The 25387-nt window shown below is 41.8% G+C and overlaps 1 protein-coding gene and 1 pseudogene across 1 annotated transcript in view; one reads left to right on the top strand and one right to left on the bottom strand.

Moving 5' to 3' along the window:
* LOC106586405 (ceramide kinase-like protein) overlaps positions 1-3659 on the top strand; it is an 83345-nt pseudogene extending 79686 nt beyond the window's left edge.
* Positions 3660-5180: 1521 nt separating this feature from the next.
* Positions 5181-25387, bottom strand: part of LOC106586464 (integrin alpha 4) — a 34345-nt gene continuing 14138 nt past the window's right edge. The window contains exons 13-28 of the mRNA XM_014173813.2: positions 24996-25041; positions 24462-24616; positions 22876-23030; positions 15831-15980; positions 13932-14008; positions 12645-12795; positions 12355-12453; positions 12014-12090; positions 10456-10545; positions 9953-10040; positions 9728-9835; positions 9432-9557; positions 9073-9198; positions 8797-8895; positions 8383-8502; positions 5181-8188 (exon numbers count right to left, since the gene is read on the bottom strand). Of these exons, the coding sequence (XP_014029288.1) occupies positions 8087-8188; positions 8383-8502; positions 8797-8895; positions 9073-9198; positions 9432-9557; positions 9728-9835; positions 9953-10040; positions 10456-10545; positions 12014-12090; positions 12355-12453; positions 12645-12795; positions 13932-14008; positions 15831-15980; positions 22876-23030; positions 24462-24616; positions 24996-25041 (1769 nt within the window). The 3' untranslated portion in view covers positions 5181-8086. The remainder of the gene's footprint in view (positions 8189-8382; positions 8503-8796; positions 8896-9072; positions 9199-9431; positions 9558-9727; positions 9836-9952; positions 10041-10455; positions 10546-12013; positions 12091-12354; positions 12454-12644; positions 12796-13931; positions 14009-15830; positions 15981-22875; positions 23031-24461; positions 24617-24995; positions 25042-25387) is intronic.

The following is a 25387-nucleotide window of genomic DNA, read 5'->3' as shown; positions in this document are numbered from 1 at the left end:
CATTTACAATAAACACATCATGTAGTACTAATGAAGTTGGAACTAATGTATACTGCTGTCTGTTCTGTTCCTGACATTATCTATTCGTCTTCATGGTGACAAATCACGAAAAATATAGGATGTGTTGCTTAATCAACCTGCTTGGATTGAAATGGCCACAGTGATGTAGTATACTGTACATATGAACTGATTTCTCTCTCTCTTTCTCCCCCTCACTCCCTCTGTCTGTGTTTGTGTGTGTGTGTGTAAGATTGAACAATGGAAGCATGGTCTTGATCGCAGCAGGAAACACTTCCAGGTCAGAGTTCATCAAACACCTGAAGAGATACAACAGTGTAAACAATCAGGCGAGGTCACCAGGGCAGGGCAGACCTTCCTTCCACACACACACACACACACACACACACACACACACACACACACACACACACACACACACACACACACACACACACACACACACACACACACACACACACACACACATACACACACACACACACACACACACACAAACACACTCCTTGAGGAGTGGCATGTGTCATTCAGTGAGTCAGTCAGTAAACACACACACACACACACACACATATGTAAACACACACATAAACACACATACACAGTAAACACACACAAGTAAACACACACATATAAACACATGTAAACAGTAAAGAGAGAGAGAGAGAGAGAGAGAGAGAGAGAGAGAGAGAGAGAGAGAGAGAGAGAGAGAGAGAGAGAGAGAGAGAGAGAGAGAGAGGAAATCCCGCTGTCACTAATGGAGTTTGCCGCCCTGTGAGCTTAAGCGGAATTAGCATACTGTCAAGTCAAATTAATCACTGACTGTCAAATTTCCCTAAAACACTTTTCAGGCTAATACAGATTAGTCCATTTAAGAGCCCAGCAGCCCACCTGTCCTGTTTTCCATCCAACACAATCTAATCTAAGCCTGTTTGTTAACCTACATTCTAAATATACAGTTGGCTGTATACAGGGTGATGCTACTGTGTGACTGGGTAGGCAGGGATCACTCACAGTGTGTGGGAGTCTACTGTACCTGAGAAGAGACATTTTATTTTATTGTTCAATAGAACAGGTTTCATAATGTTCAGGGTAAACAAATAGTTAGAGAGGGGATTTCATAACCATACTGTCCGTCCGTCCATCCTTCTTTCTGTCAGTCCTTCCGTCTGAGCAGTTCTAACTAATGTTTATGTTGTTGGGCCATTTTCCATGAAACCAAGCAGGACGTGAAAATGATAAAATGATGACTCAGACAAACAAACGACTCAGACTCTATTTATTGTCTGACTTCTATTGAACGATTTCTGGGAAACTGAGTCTGAAGGACAACTAATGAAAAACATATTTACATCCCACAAAGCTGATGGGGAGTCAGAATACATAAGCCAAACAATGTGAGTTGTGGTAGGAAATGTAGACACACCTGTACTCCATGTACTCCCTGTATCCTTCATCGACAAAAGATAGGCTGCGTCATTCATATGAACTACTTTCATGTTTCCACTGGCTTAACTGGTTTAAACTTTTGTCCAAGACCGGATGTAACCTTGGTGACCAGGGTCATATAACAGCGTCGTTGCTGTTTAGGGAATTGTGTTGTTGGGGACATGTATTCACCCTGTGCATCATCATTGCCCCCTAGTGGTTATAGTTAGAAATGACTGAGACGATGGTCTTGTTTCCTCAGCCCTTCCTTCCTCTATTCCTCACCTCCCTCTCAAAGCTTATTGGAGGTCCTAGGGAGGGGTCTTGGATCCTCCTTGTGTACAACTGGACAATAAAGTAATCTCCTCCTCCTGCTCCTCCTTCTCCTCCCAGTTCAGCTTCTCCTTCGTGGAGACACACACGGTGCGAGCTGTGAGGCTTCGCCCCCACTCTCAGAGAAGCTGGTCTGACGATGTCTGCGAGGACAACGGAGAGTGTGAATCTAAGAACACACCCATAATCTCCTCAGAGGGGACCTACCACTGGAACGTAAACGGAGACCTACTGGAGGTGCCCTCAGAGCTACTCATCAGGTACAGCTCTTGTGCTTGACCTGGCCCAAAGCACCACAGCACCTGCACTGATAAACCTCATACGTTAGTGGCTGGATTCAATCTGTATTGCTGAAGTTCAGAGCTATAGCACGATTGAAATTTAAAGGCAATGTTCCCGTGTTCACAGAGACTGAATTGACGGTAATCGCAGCATATGTCTGCTCAATCAGAAATTACCTTTACATTTCAGTCGCGCTATAACACTGAACTTCAGTGATACGGGTGGAATCCAGCCCTAGGGGTTGTATTCATAAAGCATCTCAGAGTAGAAGTGCTGATCCTAAAAGTGATCCTAGATCAGCAGTCCTACTCTGAGACGCTGTGTGAACACTGGCCGATATATTAGGTACAACTCTATCCTTCAGCTAGTCTAAAGCCCCATAGCACCTACACTGTCAGATAGACCTTCAACCTGGATACAACCCCTGTCTCAAATAACATGTTACCAAGGCAATGACCTAACACTGCTCACTAAGTATAGCCCTACCTGTAATCTCATGGCCATATTACTCTGGGTTTAATTTACACCCCACAAAGAGAGTTCTTAGAGGTCATGTTCAGTATAATTTGACCATCTTTTCGATCATGTATTTAGCAGTACTGTTCAATTGTCTGTCAGATATGGGACATTTAAAACCTCTTCAACTGATTTATTTGCTTCACCACCAGGGTACATCCCCAACTCCTGACCCTGTTTGTTTCACCACCAGGATACATCCCCAACTCCTGACCCTGTTTGTTTCACCACCAGGATACATCCCCAACTCCTGACCCTGTTTGTTTCACCAGCAGGATACATCCCCAACTCCTGACCCTGTTTGTTTCACCACCAGGATACATCCCCAACTCCTGACCCTGTTTGTTTCACCAGCAGGATACATCCCCAACTCCTGACCCTGTTTGTTTCACCAGCAGGATACATCCCCAACTCCTGACCCTGTTTGTTTCACCAGCAGGATACATCCCCAACTCCTGACCCTGTTTGTTTCACCAGCAGGATACATCCCCAACTCCTGACCCTGTTTGTTTCACCAGCAGGATACATCCCCAACTCCTGACCCTGTTTGTTTCACCAGCAGGATACATCCCCAACTCCTGACCCTGTTTGTTTCACCAGCAGGATACATCCCCAACTCCTGACCCTGTTTGGAGTGGACATCGAGGAGGCAGAGGAGGCACACATCAAGTGCAGCTGCATTTAACACAGTCTGTAGAGCGGAATCAATACCATTTAAAACTGTCTAAAGGGTGGAGGAGTCTTTACACATATCAACCTGCACTGCCACTGAATGTAACAAACAGGGTTTCCTACTGTACTCTAGAAGAAACTGTCTTCAGTTTACAGACTGTCTACAGTTAAAACTGTCTACGAGAGGAGTCTATAGACACAACCTAAAAGTGTCTCAATGTAGGGTTGATCTACACTGCTCAAAAAAATAAAGGGAACACTTAAACAACACATCATAGATCTGAATGAAAGAAATAATCTTATTAAATACTTTTTACTTTACATAGTTGAATGTGCTGACAACAAAATCACACAAAAAATAATCCATGGAAATCCAATTTATCAACCCATGGAGGTCTGGATTTGGAGTCACTCAAAATTAAAGTGGAAAACCACACTACAGGCTGATCCAACTTTGATGTAATATCCTTAAAACAAGTCAAAATGAGGCTCAGTAGTGTGTGTGGCCTCCACGTGCCTGTATGACCTCCCTACAACGCCTGGGCATGCTCCTGATGAGGTGGCGGATGGTCTCCTGAGGGATCTCCTGCCAGACCTGGACTAAAGCATCCGCCAACTCCTGGACAGTCTGTGGTGCAACGTGGCGTTGGTGAATGGAGCAAGACATGATGTCCCAGATGTGCTCAATTGGATTCAGGTCTGGGGAACGGGCGGGCCAGTCCATGGCATCAATGCCTTCCTCTTGCAGGAACTGCTGACACACTCCAGCCACATGAAGTCTAGCATTGTCTTGCATTAGGAGGAACCCAGGGCCAACCGCACCAGCATATGGTCTCACAAGGGGTCTGAGGATCTCATCTCGGTACCTAATGGCAGTCAGGCTACCTCTGGCGAGCACATGGAGGGCTGTGCGGCCCCCCAATGAAATGCCACCCCACACCATGACTGACCCACCGCCAAACCGATCATGCTGGAGGATGTTGCAGGCAGCAGAACGTTCTCCACGGCGTCTCCAGACTCTGTCACGTCTGTCACGTGCTCAGTGTGAACCTGCTTTCATCTGTGAAGAGCACAGGGCGCCAGTGGCGAATTTGCCAATCTTGGTGTTCTCTGGCAAATGCCAAACGTCCTGCACGGTGTTGGGCTGTAAGCACAACCCCCACCTGTGGACGTCGGGCCCTCATACCACCCTCATGGAGTCTGTTTCTGACCGTTTGAGCAGACACATGCACATGTGTGGCCTGCTGGAGGTTATTTTGCAGGGCTCTGGCAGTGCTCCTCCTGCTCCTCCTTGCACAAAGGCGGAGGTAGCGGTCCTGCTGCTGGGTTGTTGCCCTCCTACGGCCTCCTCCACGTCTCCTGATGTACTGGCCTGTCTCCTGGTAGCGCCTCCATGCTCTGGACACTACGCTGACAGACACTGCAAACCTTCTTGCCACAGCTCGCATTGATGTGACATCCTGGATGAGCTGCACTACCTGAGCCACTTGTGTGGGTTGTAGACTCCGTCTCATGCTATCACTAGAGTGAAAGCACTGCCAGCATTCAAAAGTGACCAAAACATCAGCCAGGAAGCATAGGAACTGAGAAGTGGTCTGTGGTCACCACCTGCAGAACCACTCCTTTATTGGGGGTGTCTTGCTAATTGCCTATAATTTCCACCTGTTGTCTATTCCATTTGCACAACAGCATGTGAAATTTATTGTCAATCAGTGTTGCTTCCTAAGTGGACAGTTTGATTTCACAGAAGTGTGATTGACTTGGAGTTACATTGTGTTGTTTAAGTGTTCCCTTTATTTTTTTCAGCAGTATATTATGCACAACCTCAGGTTGCACTGCCACTGAATGTTACCAACAGGCATGACTACTGTACAACACTGTGAATGTTAGACATCAAATAACCAAGGACAGACAGACACATTAAATAGAAAAAGTTCATTTTTACACGCCACACACTTATTTATTAAAAATAAAATTATAATTTCATTTTATTGAAATTCAAATTGGAATGTGCCCCCTTTATTTTTGTCATAACTGACAACTTGGTCAGGAAAGGTTGACTCCCTGAATTAACTGTCCTGAACCTTAAAATACAAGCAGTAAAAACATGTTACTATTCCTCATTCAACAACAAAACATCATCATCATCAAGGCATACCACATCTCCTAAACCTGAATGTTCCAATCCCTTACAGCTACAGTAAGAACACAATCCACGGATTCCAAAGATTCCAACAGGGAATCCAAAGGGATGAAAATGTAAAAATTGGAAGGCCAGTGTTCCGTGTGTTGCATTTAAGGCCTGGCATGTCTGCTATGCCTTGAGGAACATTTCTGAGTCACTGAAGAACCAGCTTTTACATTTTTTATTTCTGACTGCATTGAAAACTTCTGCTGGCATGGTGACGAGCAACGAGCTCTCACAGTCTCACTGCATAATCAGATGTTCATCTGTTCTGCAAACGTCAAATTTAGAAGTTGCTCCAAACATCCAATTTCATCCAAGACCTTCCTTCCTTCCTTCCACACACACACACACACACACACACACACACACACACACACACACACACACACACACACACACACACACACACACACACACACACACACACACACACACACACACACACACACACACACACACACTCAGGGTGCTGTCCCCTTGAGGAGTGGCATGTGTCATTCAGTGAGTCAGTCAGTGAGTTGAGTGACACCCAACAACAGCCCCTTTTTTCACAGATGACACTACACTGTCCTCCTCATCCTTCTGTTGTCTTCAGTTCTATACTACATAAATAAGCTTAAACGCCAGTCCCATCCACTTCTATATTTATATATATACACACCTATTGATGATATAGATTTGACATATAGATGTGTATATATCGATATACACTCAACGGCCAGTTTATTAGTTACACCCATCTAATACTGGGTCGGACCCCACATTGCCTCCAGACACGCCTGAATTCTTTGGGGCATGGACACGTTGCTCAATTGGTATCAAGGGACCTAAAGTGTGCCAGGAAAACATTTCCATCACTATTACACCACCGCAACCAGCCTTTACCGTTGACACAAGGCAGGAGGAGGCAATGGACTCATGCTGCTTATGACAAATCCTGACTCTGCCATCAGCATGATGTAACAGGGACCAGGATTCGTCGGACCAGGCAATGTTTTTCCACTCCTCAATTGTCCAGTGTTGGTGATCACGTGCCCACTGGAGCCACTTCTTCTTGTTTTAGCTGATAGGAGTGGAACCCGGTGCGGTCGTCTGTGCAATAGTCCATCCGTGACAACGACCGACGAGTTGTGTGTTCTGAGATGCTGTTGTACTGCACTGTTATTTGCTTGTTTGTGGCCCGCCTCTTAGCTTGCACGATTCTTGCTATTCTCCTTCGACCTCTCATCAACGAGCTGTTTTGTCCACAGGACTGCTGCTGACTGGATGTTTTTTGTTTGTCTCACCATTCTCGTTAAATCCTAGATACTGTTGTGCGTGAAAAGCCCAGGATGCCGGCCGTTTCTGAGATACTGGAACTGGCGCGCCTGGCACCGACGATCATGCCATGCTCAAAGTCGCTTAGGTCACTCATTTTGCCCATTCTAAAGTTCAATCGAAGAGTAACTGAATGCCTTGATGCCTGTCTGCCGGCTTTATATAGCAAGCCACGGCCACGTGACTCACTGTCTGTAGGAGTGAACCATTTTCGTGAACAAGGTGTTGTACCTAATAAACTGGCCTCTGAGTGTATACAGATGAAGTTCCTATGCATGAAGAAAAGCTTCAGCAGTGCATTCATAAATGTTTTGTACTGCGACCGAATCCAAGTAGTCAGGTCTGTGAGACATGGGTCATGTTCATTAGGGCACAGCGTAGCAAAATGTTTTACAATGGAAAATGAGCAGTCCTCAATTAATGGACAGGTACAGATAGTACCTCCTTGTTTCGGTTTATGCTTATTTAACAAGACAATGGAATGTTCCGTTTTCACTTCCTGAGATCTTGGTAGGAAATGAAAACAGGAATGATAAGCCTGTTTCTGTGAGATCGCTTAGCCCATGTTCTAATGTACATAATCCATGTTCTAATGTACATGACATGTTCTAATGTACATGACATGTTCTAATGTACATAGTCCATGTTCTAATGTACATAATACATGTTCTAATGAACATGACATGTTCTAATGTACATAGTCCATGTTCTAATGTACATAATACATGTTCTAATGTACATGACATGTTCTAATGAACATGACATGTTCTAATGTACATGACATGTTCTAATGTACATAGTCCATGTTCTAATGTACATGACATGTTCTAATGTACATGACATGTTCTAATGAACATGACATGTTCTAATGTACATGACATGTTCTAATGTACATAGTCCATGTTCTAATGAACATGACATGTTCTAATGTACATAGTCCATGTTCTAATGTACATGACATGTTCAAATGTACATAGTCCATGTTCTAATGTACATAACATGTTCTAATGTACATTACATGTTCTAACATACATTCAATGTAAACACTCCAATGTTTTATAGTCTCACTGCACCAAACCCAGAGGTAAAGTGTAATATAGTAATCCCACTGACAACACATTTCAAACTTACACTTGCTCAGCCTTTTCCTCTTGCATGTTTTAGGGAAATGACATTTTTTTCTTTCCTTGTCATTCTGAGCCATCACAATTTGAATGGTCCAGCAGTTCTTTCCCTTGGGTTTGGATGATCTCAGTCAAAATGTGCCTCTTAGTCCATGTTGTAGTATAGAACCATTCTGTATTAGGACACAGTCACTCTGTCTTGGTCTCAATCTTAGGATCTACTCTCAGTCTTAGTCAAATGTTTTGGCACATAGTCCCAGCTATCCCTCCTGATCTCATCCTCCTTCTTAAACTGCCTTTTAAAGAAACCACCCTGAGAAGGAAAGAGAACCGGGTTCAGGTTCAGATTACAGTATATACATTGATATACAGCTACCATCTATAAATCTAGTACTTCAAATTATGCATTTTAAGAAAAGGAAGAAGGAGGAGAAGACTGTGATTGGTTTGCACTTTGTAGTGTGTTTGCATCCTGTCTTGTGTGTGATATAAGGGAGTAGTGCTGACCTTCCAGAGGGCAAAGATGAGCAGGGCCAGGATCAGGAGTCCCACCAGTAGACTCAGTACAATGATAAACACCTCCACTGCTGCCTGAGGCTTCTGGCTGAAGTGGGCCTCCAACACAACCTGAGACAAGGAATGAAATACAACACTATTACAGAACTCGTATAATATTTCTATGACCTGCAACAGCATACCAGGTTTTTTACATAGGGCTGTCATTACCGGCGCTGTCCTATGGATACCAGTGTTTATACAGTTTGAAACTCAACAGAGGTACTTGAGGTTACAGAGCTATCCTGACACCTCACTCTACCAGGACATGGACTTGAGTGACCTCAATTGTGGAAAAGGGACATAGTATGTAAGTCGTAATAAGTGTATTCTCCATTAGACTGCTGTATGAGATTAACTTGTTACCTGAGCGATAGGGATCTGCTGTAGGATGATGGTTTGAGGGTCCTCCCTTGGTGATGTGATGATGCCAGTACTCTCCATCAGCATCACTCCATGACGTCCCTAAGAAGAGAGGAAGGAAATCAACTTGAGTAGACAATAGAAATAGAATGACTAGAGGGGGGGCACTCAGACCATCCCGTACACACACTATACACACACCGGTACATTTATGAGACTGAGACTTTGGCCATGTTATGAGATGTACAAGGCCACGTGTAACATAAGTGAAGTGTTTACAGGTGAGAGCTGTAGAACGGTAGGATTCAGCTTCACTTCCATGTGAATGGTGGCTTCTTTCCCAATGTCCATATCTCCTAGTCTACACACCAGAGTCAGGCACAGGTCATCACCATGGGCACAGAACTATGGAGAGAAAGGTTCAAATTCAAGTTGATATTTTATTTGCCATGTGTAATGAATACATTGGAAATCTAACACATCCAAGCTCTCACAATAAAAAACGGAAGGAAATATGCAAACATACAACAATCGGCAATAAAATGTTAATGCTGAAATAAGGACAAAGGGCACAACAAAATGAGTGGTATAGATAACTATATATCAGAAGGGAGGAGGAGGTAGGGGGTGATATTTACCATTTTGCGTTTGCTGGTTTTGGAGAAGAAGAAGACCAGTTCTTTGATGAAAGAGGACTGTGGCACCTCACAGTCATCCTCCACCGCAATGGAGTCGTTTCGAATGGAGCATTCTCCAAGAGACGTCTGACAGATGGAAACGAAAACAAGTTAAACATTCATTAATGTATGCCTATATCACAATGCAAACATGCACATATTAAGTAGAATAATAGAAAATTTTAATAACAGAAAAATCTAATAATATAACAATAATCTAGATGAACGTGACAAGTTATGAATATTCCCAAACATACATGGAAGTCTGTGATGTGGAGTAATCTGTATGGATATGGTGATAGGATCTTGGGAATATCAATCTCCACTATCGTGTTGAGAGATTTGCTTAGACCAATATTGACAACCTATCAAGTGGAGGAAAGTACACAGGTCAGTATAAACTCATTAATTAATTTGAAAGCTCCAACTAAGCTCTAGTGAGTCTATCAGTATCTCATAAGTGTGTACTATACTGTACATACCTTGTAAGTGTAGTTGAATGTCTCTGTGTAGCAATCAACTGGAATAGGCGCCTGGTCACCAAATACAAAGGCTGTTGGAGTCATAAACCTGCAAGGGAGAGCAGTGATTATCTTATGAAGTGCAATAAGATGTATTTAAATATATACTGCCAATGAAGAGCAAGGAACTGTCTTTGTTACTGTAAAATCAGGGGTCGACAAAAGGCGAGCCAAAACCGGCCCTCAAGTGATTTATTTTGGTCCCCCACATTTTTTGCAAAAATTGTTTTTGGTCAAAAAGACTGCAAAATCACCAGGAATTCAGCAAAAAAAGTTTAATTTAGAAAAATCTGTTCCTAAGTGTCATGTGTCAATGTAATGAAGTAATTAAACTATTGTTATTTTCAAATTCAATCTCTTTTTGGGCTTAGTTGTGGTCAGTTTGGTGTGTACAAATGATTATAATTATGTTCCGGCCCCAGACCATCCGCTTTGCCTACCACTGCTGTAAATCAGTGTCTTACCCATGGATGTTGACATCTACTCCATATCTCAGTGGTAACATCAGAGTGGCAGAGTTGTCGTGCAGAAGATCCTCGTTTTCATAATTGTCCCTGGAAAATACACAATGTAAGATAAAAAAAATGTAATTATCTATTTTGATTACATTTTATAGTGATGCAGGCCTAATAACATAGCTCATGCCATTATACTGTTAAAGGACTCAAAACCAAAGAATTTCTAAAACATAAGACTTTGCAGAACTTCAAATTCCTAGTATTGCTCACAGTGAGGAGCATTACATGACACTTAGGCCTAGATTCAATCAGATCAAGCGTTAACCGGCGACAGCCATCACCTCCATAGCTGATGTTTTGGCGATGTCGGAGGTGGAACTGCATTGGAGCTATCAAATCGGTGATAGCTCCAACGAGCCTAATTGATCATTGTCATGACGTCACACCCACCCCACTGGCGTTCAGAACGAGAAAGTTTAGGCTACATAGCAATAATGACAAGCCTAATTGAGATGTAGATTATATCTCACATTCCAGTGTTCAAACTTCTAAACAAGGCTGCATTTCTTAATGCAATTCCATGCAGCCAAGGGCAATGTCCGCTTTAGGTATAATGCTGGGAGCTGCTTGTGGATTTGACAGCTCTAACACAGTTGTTCAGGGGCAGAATGACAGATTTTTACTTTGTCAGCTCGGGGATTTGATCTAGCAACCTTTCGGTTACTGGCCCAACGCTCTAACCACTAGGATACCTGCCGCCCCAATGTATGAAGGAAGACAGGTCTTAATAACTTCACATATATTGTCTTTGAACAAAACTCCAGTTAAGTTCAAGCATGGAATGTTCTAGAGTGTTCTGGAATGGCCAAACATTCCAAAGCCATTATTTACCCAAATGACAAAACACAGACTGCCAGAAGAATTTCTTAACCACACAATCAAACAACTACGGAACAGAACCCAAAAGAGGTAACCTGCAGCACCCCCGGATTTGAAGGATTCAGCTAACTGAGACTTTGTGTTTCCTGTTCCCCTAACAACAGAACAAACACATACACTACATCATATCTCACTGTGTCTCACTGGGCTGTTTTACGATTCTCTGTTTGCCTGTTTGGTTTAATAAGGCTGGTCAGCAGCAAGACGTCACCGACGTTGTAACAAGACGTCAGTTTCAAAAACATGTCATTAGACTCACAGTAGGCTACTGAGGGGAGGACAGCTCATAATAATGGCTTGAATGGAGTAAATGTAATGGTATCAAACACATGGAAACCATGCATTTGATGAGTTTGATACCATTCTATTTAATTCAGTTCCAGCCATTTCTATGAGCCTGTCCTCCCCAATATGGGTGCCACCGGCCTCCTGTGATTTGATTATTTCATGTATTTCGGAGAGAAAATGTGTTCGTGGGTTAGGGGATCGGATCTTAGGTCAGAAGTAGTGTAAGCACATCCAGTTACTTGCAAAAATCATGAAAGAAAGATACTGACAAAGAACTTTGGGTCGAAACATTGCACTCAATAACACTGTCATTCAACAAAGTTGGGTCTGTACTTACCCACTAGCGTTTATGGAGATGCTAACGTCACCAGCACTACTACTCAGGTTCACATCCAACAGAAAACTAATATTGACCTGCAGAAAAGAAGGAAAGTCTCATTAGTTACCAAGCAAGACAACAGCATTAGTTGTGGAAAATGAGACACAGCAGGAACATTGGCACCTAACTAAATAAATTGGTCTGAGTAATTAGTTCAAATTAGTCTTCAGCTGATGGTGTTTCCAACAAGCAGTGAGAACACTCAGATCCAGTTTAATGGAGTAACTTTGGTGTAAGATTGGTGTAAGGTTAGAGTAAGGTTGGAGAAATGTTGGAGTCAGGTTGAGTGTGAAGCCAACCTTGGCCCCAGAGCTGAGGTACAGGTTTCCCACACTGCAATCCACTCCTACTATTGTCTTGTTCTCCTCTGAAATGTCACAGCTCACAAACTTCTCCTCCTGAAAACAATAACAGATAGACGATGGGATTTTGTGAGTTACTTATTGCAATCCAAGAGGGCACAGATTCTTCTGCTTTTTCACAGAGTTATGTCTGTGCAACAACGTCTAAATTACATTGGTGATCATGTGAGAATTTGAATAACTTTGGGTAATCAATACATAAATACATACATCAATCAAACACTTACTGCGTCAAGCACTTTGATGAAGTGCAGGTTACTGGGGAATCGGAGCTGGAGTCTGGGGAGGAATGCATCATCTCCCGTGTTCACCAGGGTTGTGTTCAACATGATGGTCTTCCCATTGCCAAGTGCAAAGTACGGCATGTTGTTGTGTCTCCTGCAATAATAACAGTCTTATTATAAACTGGGTGGTTTGAGCCCTGAATGCTGATTGGCTGAACGCCGTGGTATATTGCATTGTTAACCAGTTTATAATAGCAATAAGGCACCTGGAGGATTGTGGTATATGGCCAATATACCACGGCTAATGGCTGTTTCCAGGCACTGTGCATTGCGTTGTGCATATGAACAGCCCTTAGCCGTGGTATATTGGTCATATACCACACCTCCTCGGGCCTTATTGCTTAAGTATAAAACAGAAAGTCTCTCCTTATACCTGTGACTAGCAGACATCTGTGCTAAAACCACAATGAATCATACCCTCTCGTGTAGGCAATTATTGCCTTACTTCAATTGACTTTAGTCATACAACAAAACATCTTATTTCATACTTCCTTAGACTTGAGTCATATAACTTTTTAAAAAGTGCCAGCTTCATGGTTTCAGAGGAGACCAACAGACTAAACAGTGACATTTATAGAAACAACAGAGAGAAACAACATGTCCCAAATGGCTCTATGGGTCCTGGTCAAAAGTAGTGCACTACATACTGTAGGGAATTGGGTGCCATCTGGGACGTGCTGGTTTCCTGGCTTTTAGGGAATTAGTAATTACACCGTAGGGAGGGGAACTGAACTGAGCTGGCACTGAGACTAGGGCTGCATCCCAAATGGCACAATTTTCCCTACATAGTTAGTGTGACCATTACTTTTGACCAGGACCTACAGTATAGGGGGTGGTATGTGTGTGTGTGTGTGTTTCCTTGACACCACCAGCACTGAGGGCCTCACAAGCCTGCACACAAGCACACCCACACACCCACACCCACACCCATGCCTCATGAATAATCAGATCATGTATTAGCCTGACGGTTAAGCATTTAAGTGTGACCATATTGGTGTAATGGAGGCTCTACTGCCAACACTTGATCTAGGTCCCATGAAGATTGTTTTCCCTCCAGAAATACTGTTTGTTTTTAAATGCTGTACATTTCATTTGTAAAATGAACCTTTCAAGAGCTCAGCTTTGTCTACAGCAGAGATGAGAAATAGAAAGTCAAAGCTTCAAGACAAAAGGTTGTGAGAAAAAGAAAACATATTGTAATTGAACATGATGAAATGCTACTGTACTTACTGTGGTAACACCAGTTGAGCAGAGACATGCAGATTGGTTGAGCAGTTGGCCAATGAACAGTACCGAGCAAACTCTGTCTATGGATAGGAAAGGTGCAAATAAAGTGTAAGATGATGGGGCCTTCCGTACAGTTATGAATCCTCCAGAGGTGTGGACTTGAGTCACATGACTTGGACTTGAGTCAGACTCGAATCACAAATATGATGACTTGCAACTCGACTTTGACTTTAACACCAATGACTCGTGACTTAACCTGGACTTGAGCCTTTTGACTGACTTGGTACCCTCCCCAAGCCCAAATCTAAAATATTACGCTATTAAAAAAAGTGTGCAGCGCATCAACTCTTCATTTAATGGATTACAGTTTGAATCGGACAGCAGTCAATCAAATTGTGCCAGCTGAGAAAAAGTTGCGCGTGGCAGTGCAGAGGAACGTCGGGGGGTGAATTCAGATGGAGCGCTTGGAAAGATGATACCCAAAATTATTATTTTCGGCTATAAAGACTACAAAAAACGGACTGCAACTTGCAAAACATGCGGGAAGAAAATGACAGACAGAGGCGCAACAACTTCCAACTTTGTTCGACATTTGAAGCTGCACAAAGAACGGTAAGTCGAGGCTAATATAGCCGACAGCTATATAATTTATAACTTTACTAGTGTAGCATGTAGGCTAACGTAACGTTAAATCAATGAGCCTCCATACAGTCAGTCAGTGCGGGAACGTGATCATTGCACCCAAGATTGAGCTACAGCTGGCTAGGCAGTTTGTAGCCTAAATCCTGCCTGATGTTACTGCTGTTCCTAAAACCATTGACATATGTTAGCCTACTGTAACCACACAGAGAGGGTGTGGGGTGGGTGTGGGTGTGTGTGTGCGTTAAGGTTGGGCGATTGTGTACAAGCCTACATCGCCCGATTGCGCCACCCATATGTATTTCCATGGAAATATAACATTTATTTGGAAAATAATAAATATATATATTTTTAAAAGCATTCATGATTTGCATAAATGTAATATACTAACTATTACTCTTGGTAAAAATATGAAATGGTATTACATTGGTGAAGAGCACATTATGACTTGTTTAGGACTCAAAACTCAAAGTTTAGGACTTGAGACTTGACTCGGACTTGCCTGTCTTGACTTGAGACTTGACTTGGGACTTGAGTGCTAAGACTTGAGACTTACTTGTGACTTGTAAAACAATGACTTGGTCCCACCTCTGGAATCCTCTACCATACCATGCATATGAGTGGAGAACTGTAGAGCTAGTTTCCCGGACACAGATTAAGCCTAGTACCTGGGATAAAGAGCACTTTACAATGTAGATTCTCCATTGAGCATGATTCTAAAAGCTAGAATCCTTTCATTGAATCAATAACAAAACGGTCACCCCGCCTCGGTTTCGTTGAAAAGCTGAGAGACGGAGAAATGTAACCACTCTCAAATTCATAGACAGAGCTATGGATACCAGGACTGACTATCCATGACATCAAAATTATAGTTTTTCCATTGGCTGCATGGATTTGAATTAAGATAAATCCTATGCAGCCTTGTTTACAAATTCGAACACTGGAATGTGAGGCGTAATCTACACCTCGATAAGGCTGATATAAATCCTCATTATTGATTTTGTTTAATGATTTTCAATTTGAGTGTCATTATTTCTGTATAGCCTACACTTTCTCATTCTGAACTTCTAATGTGAGTGGGATGGGTGTGGATTCGTTACAATGATCTGCATCTGCTCACCGATTTGACAGCTCCAAGTCAGTTTCACTTCCGACACCGCCAAAACATCAGCAATGCAGGTGTCCGCTATCGCCGGTTAACGTTTGATCTGATTGAATCTAGGCCTTAATCTGTGTCTGGGAAACTGGCCCTATGAGACTCACCTTATTGGCCACCAGGTTACCGTGTCCCCCTCTCTGCTGCAGTATGGGTTTCAGAGCAGGGAAAGTGGATCCCCCGTTATGGACAGTGTGCTCTCTGAGGGCGTACGAAACCTCAAAATGGATGGGTGTGAAGATATCTCGGACATCTTTCTACAAGAGGTAAAGAGAAAGAGAAAATTAAAGGATCAATTTACATACAACCTTGAGAAGTGGGGAGCTTCTTGCTTGACCTTGCTAATGGATGTTCTAGGGTAGGTTGTTGTGGGGTCTGCCTGTGCTCTGGCACAATGTTACAGTGTCCTGTGCTGTCTGTCCCACTAAAAGAGTTGGCTTGTGGCCACTGCAGATGTCCCGAAGAGCCTCTCCTCCAGCTCAGACACCTGCCTTTAGCTTAAGAGGGACAGGACACTACAGTAATTTCCTAATTCTGACATAGTTATTTTTTTAAGACAAAGATATCTATTTTATCTATTGCTAAATTGTTGTTAAAAGTATTCGGACTAAGTTGTAATGCTATGATACTAAAAAAGGACTGCTATACATTTCTATGACTGAATGATTGAATACATAACATTGTAAAATAAAGAATGGTATATATAGAGCGAGACGCTTGAATGATTCCTATGTTCCACACTGTCTTATTTCTTCAGTGAGCACACATAGCAGCTATAAACCAGTGCTTCATTAGCCATGCACTCAAAGCTTTCTCCACTCTGTGAGGTTTGGTTTGTTCACAATCGAGAAACAGCATGTGGTGTTCTCTCTCTGTACACATGGAAAGCACACTCCCCAGAGGCCCTTCATTAACATACAGGAGCTCAGAAACACAACACTAAAATTACTCTACTGTATGTGGGTGGAGGTATAAACCAAAACCACAGCTGAACTCTACAGTCGTGGCCAAATGTTTTGAGAATGCCACAAATATTAATTTTCACAAAGTCTGCTGCCTCAGTTTGTATGATGGCAATTTGCATATACTCCAGAATGTTATGAAGAGTGATCAGATGAATTGCAATTAATTGCAAAGTCCCTCTTTGCCATGCAAATGAACTGAATCCCCCCAAAAACATTTCCACTGCATTTCAGCCCTGCCACAAAAGGACCAGCTAACATCATGTCAGTGATGCTGACAGCCGTCATCATTGCTTTGCACAAAAAGGGCTTCACAGGCAAGGATATTGCTGCCAGTAAGATTGCACCTAAATCAACCATTTATCGGATCATCAAGAACTTCAAGGAGAGCGGTTCAATTGTTGTGAAGAAGGCTTCAGGGCGCCCAAGAAAGTCCAGCAAGCACCAGGACTCCTAAAGTTGATTCAGCTGCGGGATCGGGGCACCACCAGTACAGAGCTTTCTCAGGAATGGCAGCAGGCAGTTGTGAGTGCATCTGCACGCACAGTGAGGCGAAGACTTTTGGAGGATGGCCTGGGGTCAAGAAGGGCAGCAAAGAAGCCACTTCTCTCCAGGAAAAACATCAGGGACAGACTTATATTCTGCAAAAGGTACAGGGATTGGACTGCTGAGGACTGGGGTAAAGTCATTTTCTCTGATGAATCCCCTTTCTGATTGTTTGGGGCATCCGGAAAAAAGCTTGTCCGGAGAAGACAAGGTGAGTGCTACCATCAGTTCTGTGTCATGCCAACAGTAAAGCATCCTGAGACCATTCATGTGTGGGGTTGCTTCTCAGCCAAGGGAGTGAGCTCACTCACAATTTTGCCTAAGAACACAGCCATGAATAAAGAATGGTACCAACACATCCTCCGAGATAAACTTCTCCCAACCATCCAGGAACAGTTTGGTGACGAACAATGCCTTTTCCAGCATGATGGAGCACCTTGCCATAAGGCAAAAGTGATAACTAAGTGGCTCAGTGAACAAAACATCAATATTTTGGGTACATGGCCAGGAAACTCCCCAGACCTTAATCCCATTGAGAACTTGTGGTCAATCCTCAAGAGGCGGGTGGACAAACAAAAATCCACAAATTCTGACAAACTCCAAGCATTGATTATGCAAGAATGGGCTACCATCAGTCAGGATGTGGCCCAGAAGTTAATTGACAGCATGCCAGGGTGGATTGCAGAGGTCTTGAAAAAGAAGGGTCAACAATGCAAATATTGACTCTTTGCATCAACTTCATGTAATTGTCAATAAAAGCCTTTGACACTTATGAAATGCTTGTAATTATACTTCAGTATTCCATAGTAACATCTGACAAAAATATCTAAAGACACTGAAGCAGTAAACTAGGTGGAAATGTATATTTGTGTCATTTTCCAAACTTTTGGCCACGTATGTACATATGAATTACAGTATTTAAAACTTTTTCAAAGTGCATACAGTATGAGGGAGTTGTGTGAGATTGATACAGAAATGGGCGACCAAAAGACAAGGCAAAAGCCCCTGAGCCACATGTCATATCAGTCACTCACATTCCCCTACCAGTCCACTTTACTGCTGTACTGTCACGTCTGTTTATAACATTCATTACTGCCATTACCTATTAATTACACTTAAAAAAATACATCAAATGTACAAACACACACAGACGCACACACACCTTCATTGGGATTTCCAGAGTCCAGAGGGGCTCCACCAGACATTTGAGTATTAACCACTCCTCCCCTCCTCTCCTTTCCTCCCAGTCCCGCTTTATTATTATCCAGTTCACTGTGCTCCTTCCCATGTAACGTGATACGTTGTTCTGGACTTCCCAACGTCACATACTGTCCTTATTAGACCCCTTTGTCAGACATAAACTGAATGAGTCATTGGTTGCTGACACAGTTGCTACCCAAATGATGGTCCATCCTGATAAAAACTAGCCAATGATTCATCGACTAAAAGGTAAAACAGGTCTATGACCATCAGACAATGCCTGATGTCCCTCTACTCTACTGACTCATAATGCTTTGAACTCTATCAGTAGCATGCTGACCAGAAGTCCTAGCAAAATGCATAGCACATGGAACAAAAAAGGTTTTTACCAGATATTGTTCATCCTGATCAGACAGGTTTTTTACATAGACAATATATTGGAGATAATATATGACAATTACTTGAAACAATTGAACATTATGAAACATCAAAGATACTTGGCCTGGTCTTCATATCAGATTTTGAAAAGGCGTTTGATAAAGTATGACTCGAATTCATATATAAATGCCTGGATTACTTTAATGGGTTAAAGTTATATACAGCAACCCCAGATGGAAAATAGTAAATAATGGTTACTTCTCAGAAAGTATTGAGCTTTTAAGAGTAAAACAAGGCTGTCCGTTATCTTCATATCTTTTTATTATGGCCATTGAAATGCTAGCTATTAAAATTAGATCCAAAAAGAACATCAAAGGGTTAGAAATCCAGAGGATAAAAACAAAAGTGTTGATGTATGCCGATGACTTTAGTTTTTTCTTAAGTCCACAATCTGGTCCCTGCACAGTCTCATTGAAGATCTTGATCAGTTTTCTAGCCTCTCTGGATTAAAACCTAATTATGACAACTGTACCATATTACGTATTGGATCTTTAAAAAATACAGTGTTTACACTCCCTTGTAGTTTACAAATAAAATGGGCAGATGGTGAAGTAGACATATTTGGTATTCACATCTCAAAAAATATAAATGAACTTACCACAAACAATTTCAATGGGAAGTTAGCAAAAATACAAAAGATTCCGCAACCATGGAGAGGGAAATACTTGTCTATTTATGGAAAAATCACATTGATTAACTCTTTGGTCCTATCACAGTTTACTTACTTACTAATGGCACTGCCTACTCCAGACGACTCATTTTATAAATCATATGAGCAAAAAATATACAATTTTACTTGGAATGCTAAGTCAGACAAAATTAAACAGGCCTATTTATATAATAAATATGAGTTTGGGGGGCTAAAGTTATTAAATATTAAAGCTCTAACCCTCTCACTTAAAGCTTCACTCATACATACATATTACTTAAAACCAAAATGGTTCTCCAATAGATTATTAAGAAAGGCTCATTCTTTGTTCAAAAATGGCCTTTTTACCTTTATACAGATTACAACTTGTCATTTCCGACTAAATGAAAATTACATTTTGTTTAAAGTATCGCCCTTTCTCAAACAAGCCATACAAAGTTGGTTACAATTTCAGTTTTGTCCTCCAGAAAAGATAGAACAAATATTACAACAAATGTTGTAGTTAAACTCAAATATACTGATTAATAAATAAAACATTCTTTATGGAAAAAATTGCAAAAAATGTATTATATTTATTAACGATATTATGAATAGAAACGGAGGAGTTATGTCACATATGCAGCTATCGAAAATATATGTGAATATCTGCTCAATCCAAATTTACAACCAACTGATTGCAGCATTACCACAAAAATGGAGGAGGCAAGGGGAAAAGGGAGAAGTAGGGAACTTGTTTGCCTGCCATATATTAAAGATACAAATTGGCTGAAAGGAACTAGCATAAATAGAAAAATATACCAGTTTCATTTGAGGACAAAAATGTTGACAGCTGCGCCATACAGGTTGCAAAATAAATGGGAAGAGATTGTTGATGTACCAATTCCATGGCACATGGTTTATGAACTGGTACCAAAAAATACACTTCATTCAACACTTAGAGTTTTCCAATTTAAATTATTATATACAATTCTTGCCACCAACAGAATGCTATATATATGGGGCATACAACAATCTCAGCTCTGTAGATTTTGCTGCGAAGAGACAGAATCAATAGATAATTTATTCTGGTATTGCCCCTATGTAGCTTGTTTCTGGTCACAGGTTCAGGAATGGTTAAAAAATCACAACATGCACTGAAAATTAACCTTACAAATAGCAGTGTTGGGCGATCTGGAAAGCCATAGTCAGTCAATAAATAATTAAATAATACTCGTAGGAAAGGTTTTCATCTTTAGCTCACAATCTGTGGATAATACATGTGATAACTAAGTGGCTCAGTGAACAAAACATCAATATTTTGGGTACATGGCCAGGAAACTCCCCAGACCTTAATCCCATTGAGAACTTGTGGTCAATCCTCAAGAGGCGGGTGGACAAACAAAAATCCACAAATTCTGACAAACTCCAAGCATTGATTATGCAAGAATGGGCTACCATCAGTCAGGATGTGGCCCAGAAGTTAATTGACAGCATGCCAGGGTGGATTGCAGAGGTCTTGAAAAAGAAGGGTCAACAATGCAAATATTGACTCTTTGCATCAACTTCATGTAATTGTCAATAAAAGCCTTTGACACTTATGAAATGCTTGTAATTATACTTCAGTATTCCATAGTAACATCTGACAAAAATATCTAAAGACACTGAAGCAGTAAACTAGGTGGAAATGTATATTTGTGTCATTTTCCAAACTTTTGGCCACGTATGTACATATGAATTACAGTATTTAAAACTTTTTCAAAGTGCATACAGTATGAGGGAGTTGTGTGAGATTGATACAGAAATGGGCGACCAAAAGACAAGGCAAAAGCCCCTGAGCCACATGTCATATCAGTCACTCACATTCCCCTACCAGTCCACTTTACTGCTGTACTGTCACGTCTGTTTATAACATTCATTACTGCCATTACCTATTAATTACACTTAAAAAAATACATCAAATGTACAAACACACACAGACGCACACACACCTTCATTGGGATTTCCAGAGTCCAGAGGGGCTCCACCAGACATTTGAGTATTAACCACTCCTCCCCTCCTCTCCTTTCCTCCCAGTCCCGCTTTATTATTATCCAGTTCACTGTGCTCCTTCCCATGTAACGTGATACGTTGTTCTGGACTTCCCAACGTCACATACTGTCCTTATTAGACCCCTTTGTCAGACATAAACTGAATGAGTCATTGGTTGCTGACACAGTTGCTACCCAAATGATGGTCCATCCTGATAAAAACTAGCCAATGATTCATCGACTAAAAGGTAAAACAGGTCTATGACCATCAGACAATGCCTGATGTCCCTCTACTCTACTGACTCATAATGCTTTGAACTCTATCAGTAGCATGCTGACCAGAAGTCCTAGCAAAATGCATAGCACATGGAACAAAAAAGTTTTTACCAGATATTGTTCATCCTGATCAGACAGGTTTTTTACATAGACAATATATTGGAGATAATATATGACAATTACTTGAAACAATTGAACATTATGAAACATCAAAGATACTTGGCCTGGTCTTCATATCAGATTTTGAAAAGGCGTTTGATAAAGTATGACTCGAATTCATATATAAATGCCTGGATTACTTTAATGGGTTAAAGTTATATACAGCAACCCCAGATGGAAAATAGTAAATAATGGTTACTTCTCAGAAAGTATTGAGCTTTTAAGAGTAAAACAAGGCTGTCCGTTATCTTCATATCTTTTTATTATGGCCATTGAAATGCTAGCTATTAAAATTAGATCCGTGGATCTGTGGATAATACATGATTAGAAAGGTTAAATAATTATGTAAAACATCACAGCACAATTTAAAAATATATGGCACATGGAAACCAAACGAGGGTGGTCGATGGTGATAGGTGGGTGAGGGTTGGAATTAAAGAGCTTATGTTTGGTAATGTATTATTATTTTATTGTTATTTGACTGCTTTATATAAAAGTATGTAAAATGTGTATTTAAAATGTCTATGTAAAATGTATGTATATGTAGCAGAAAAGCAGTAAAAAAACTAAAACATTTGTCCTCCAAAGGGGGGGTTAATAAAAATACAAAAAATACACTACAAAAAAAAAGCATGCTGACCTGACCTGAAGTCAGTTCTTTGATGCCTGGCAGTAGCATGCTGATATTTTAATAATTGACTCCACAGTCTAAACTGACTTGAGGTCAGTGCTTTGATGTCAAGCAGAATGACGCCACGCATAGGGTCTTACAATAACTGACTCTGAGTTAGTGATTATAGTGTCTGGGCTGGGGTTCTAAACTGACCTGATGTCATTGCATACCTGACAACAGTTCTCAGTGGTTACAGCTGCTGACCCTCACATCCCGACCCCTTACCCCTGACCTCTTACTCACCCTCATGAATGCCTGGTGGGGGACGCAGGTCAGCTGGTCGTGTCTGGTCTTGACCCGCCCTGTTGTAGTGTTGGACGTCCCGTTTCCGTGGAAATGGAAACGTGAGGGGAAGGACTCCTTGTGCTGCGTGTCTGCTGTCAGATTATACTGGAGCACTATGGGTGAGAGTGAGTGAGGGGGGTGGAGTGTGGGAGGGAGAGAGGGTGGAAAGGAGGGTGAGAGAGGGAAGCATTGAGGTAACAATATTATGTTTCAGAGAGCACCCAGAGTTGACATGAACCAGGGCCCCAGACATACAGACCTAGACCCAGCCTCAACCCCCAGACATACAGACCTAGACCCAGCCTCAATCCCAGACATACAGACCTAGACCCAGCCTCAACCCCCAGACATACAGACCTAGACCCAGCCTCAATCCCAGACGTACAGACCTAGACCCAGCCTCAACCCCAGACATAGAGACCTAGACCCAGCCTCAACCCCCAGACATACAGACCTAGACCCAGCCTCAACCCCCAGACATACAGACCTAGACCCAGCCTCAACCCCCAGACATACAGACCTAGACCCAGCCTCAACCCCCAGACATACAGACCTAGACCCAGTCTCAATCCCAGACATACAGACCTAGGCCCAGCCTCAACCCCAGACATACAGACCTAGACCCAGTCTCAATCCCAGACCCACTTCAATCCCAGACATACAGACCTAGACCCAGGCTCAACCCCAGACATACAGACCTAGACCCAGCATCAACCCTAGACAGCATCAACCCTAGACCCAGCCTCAGCCCCAGACCCAGCCACAACTCCAGACCCAGCCCTAATCATAAATATACTATAGATGGAGAAAACATATTTTGAATGAGGATAACATTGACTTGTGTTTATTTCGCAAGACACTTCAAATTAGTCATTTTCGTTTACTATCAAAGGACAGTGATGTTTCATAGCGATACCAGATAACTTTGAATAACTTAAATCATTTCTGTAATTCACCATTTAAAATCCCACCAAAAACATAATGTTGAGGATCATAGGCGGTTAAAAACATGGTACCCTAGATGGACAACATCATTCTATCTATCAGGACAGGGCTGTGCCAGAGCCTTACAGGCTCTAACAGACACTTTCACCACAGGAATGCTATGCAGAGATAACCCTTGTTAAGGCAGGGTTAACATACTAACCAACTGCCCATGCCTCAGGGACTAGTGATAAGATGGAAGGACTGACAGTGATAAGGAAACAGAAAAAGTCTGTCTCCGACACAACAGTGTTTTCAGTCAACTAGTCCAGGTCAGGGGCTTTCATAACTATTTCCTATACTAGACTTTGTGCATTATACCATTTTACACATACAAACTAGTAGTATAGTAATGCTCACATTACTATAGCATGTTTGAAAAATGTGTTTTTGGTCACTATTAAGTACACACACTCGAACCAAAACTGGCTTTTGTTTGTAAGTGCCACTGCACACATAACCTTCACTAATGTAACGATTAACACAATGCAAACAGACAAGTTGTTTTCACAGTGCAGGGCTATGAGGGAGCCAGGGGCACGGGTAGAGGGTCTGCTCACCTATTGAAGAGGTGAAGTGTCGAGCATGGACCCTGAAGCAGACTGTAGCATTGATGCAGACAGCAGGAAGACCGTTGTCAGAACACAGCGTTATATAGCGGTTTACACTGACAGGCAGGGGCATGAAGGCTTCTACCAATATCACTGGACGAGTCCTGGCACAGGGAGACGACAACATGTCAACAACATGAAAACAACATATCAACACTCTGTGTCAAAACAAATACAATTGTACATTTGCATTAGAATATGGGAGCTACAGTATATGGGCCAGAAGACAAACAAATCTACAACCCAAAAGGTATTACAAAAGGTACAAATGGCCAGGGAACTATACAGGTCAAATACATGGGCCAGGCCACTTTCACTGAGGTCATATTCAGAAAGTTAAATAATGAAATGTAAGATAAAATGTTTACCAATGTCCATTGAAAGCGTAACTTCTATCCGACATCTCTGACATAAATGCAGTAATTCTAGTTTCAGAGACTAGTTATCTAGTGGATGTAATGTGATATGTAACACAGTTCTTACCTCAGAACCACAGCTGAGTCTGAGAGGAAGGCCCCTACTGCTACATCTGTAGTTTAGAGAGATGCAGATAGATAGCTGTCATTACTTTGAACATGCAATTTCCTGCTATAGGCCTATCTGGCTGCAAGGCTCTCTAGACTTGTTAAAGCTCTAAACCAATTTGTTACTCAGTTTAGAACCACTCATAAGACATCAGTGGAATGTTTTTAATTTATTAATTTGTTCATTCAGTCAGTCATTCGGTTGTTCGTTTGTTCATTCAATCCACATCAGCCTGCAGACAAAATGTATTCACACAGTTTACTGCACTGTAACAAAAACTCCTATAAACTTTACAGCAATGTACTGTTAAACCAATGTTTCTTTGGAAGTTATTGTAACATACTGTACTT

Source organism: Salmo salar, chromosome ssa25 (assembly GCF_905237065.1).
Source record: "Salmo salar chromosome ssa25, Ssal_v3.1, whole genome shotgun sequence".
In the NCBI taxonomy this organism is placed as follows: domain Eukaryota; kingdom Metazoa; phylum Chordata; class Actinopteri; order Salmoniformes; family Salmonidae; genus Salmo; species Salmo salar.
Note: the sequence above shows the minus strand (reverse complement) of the source record. Positions and strands in the feature narration are given on the sequence as shown.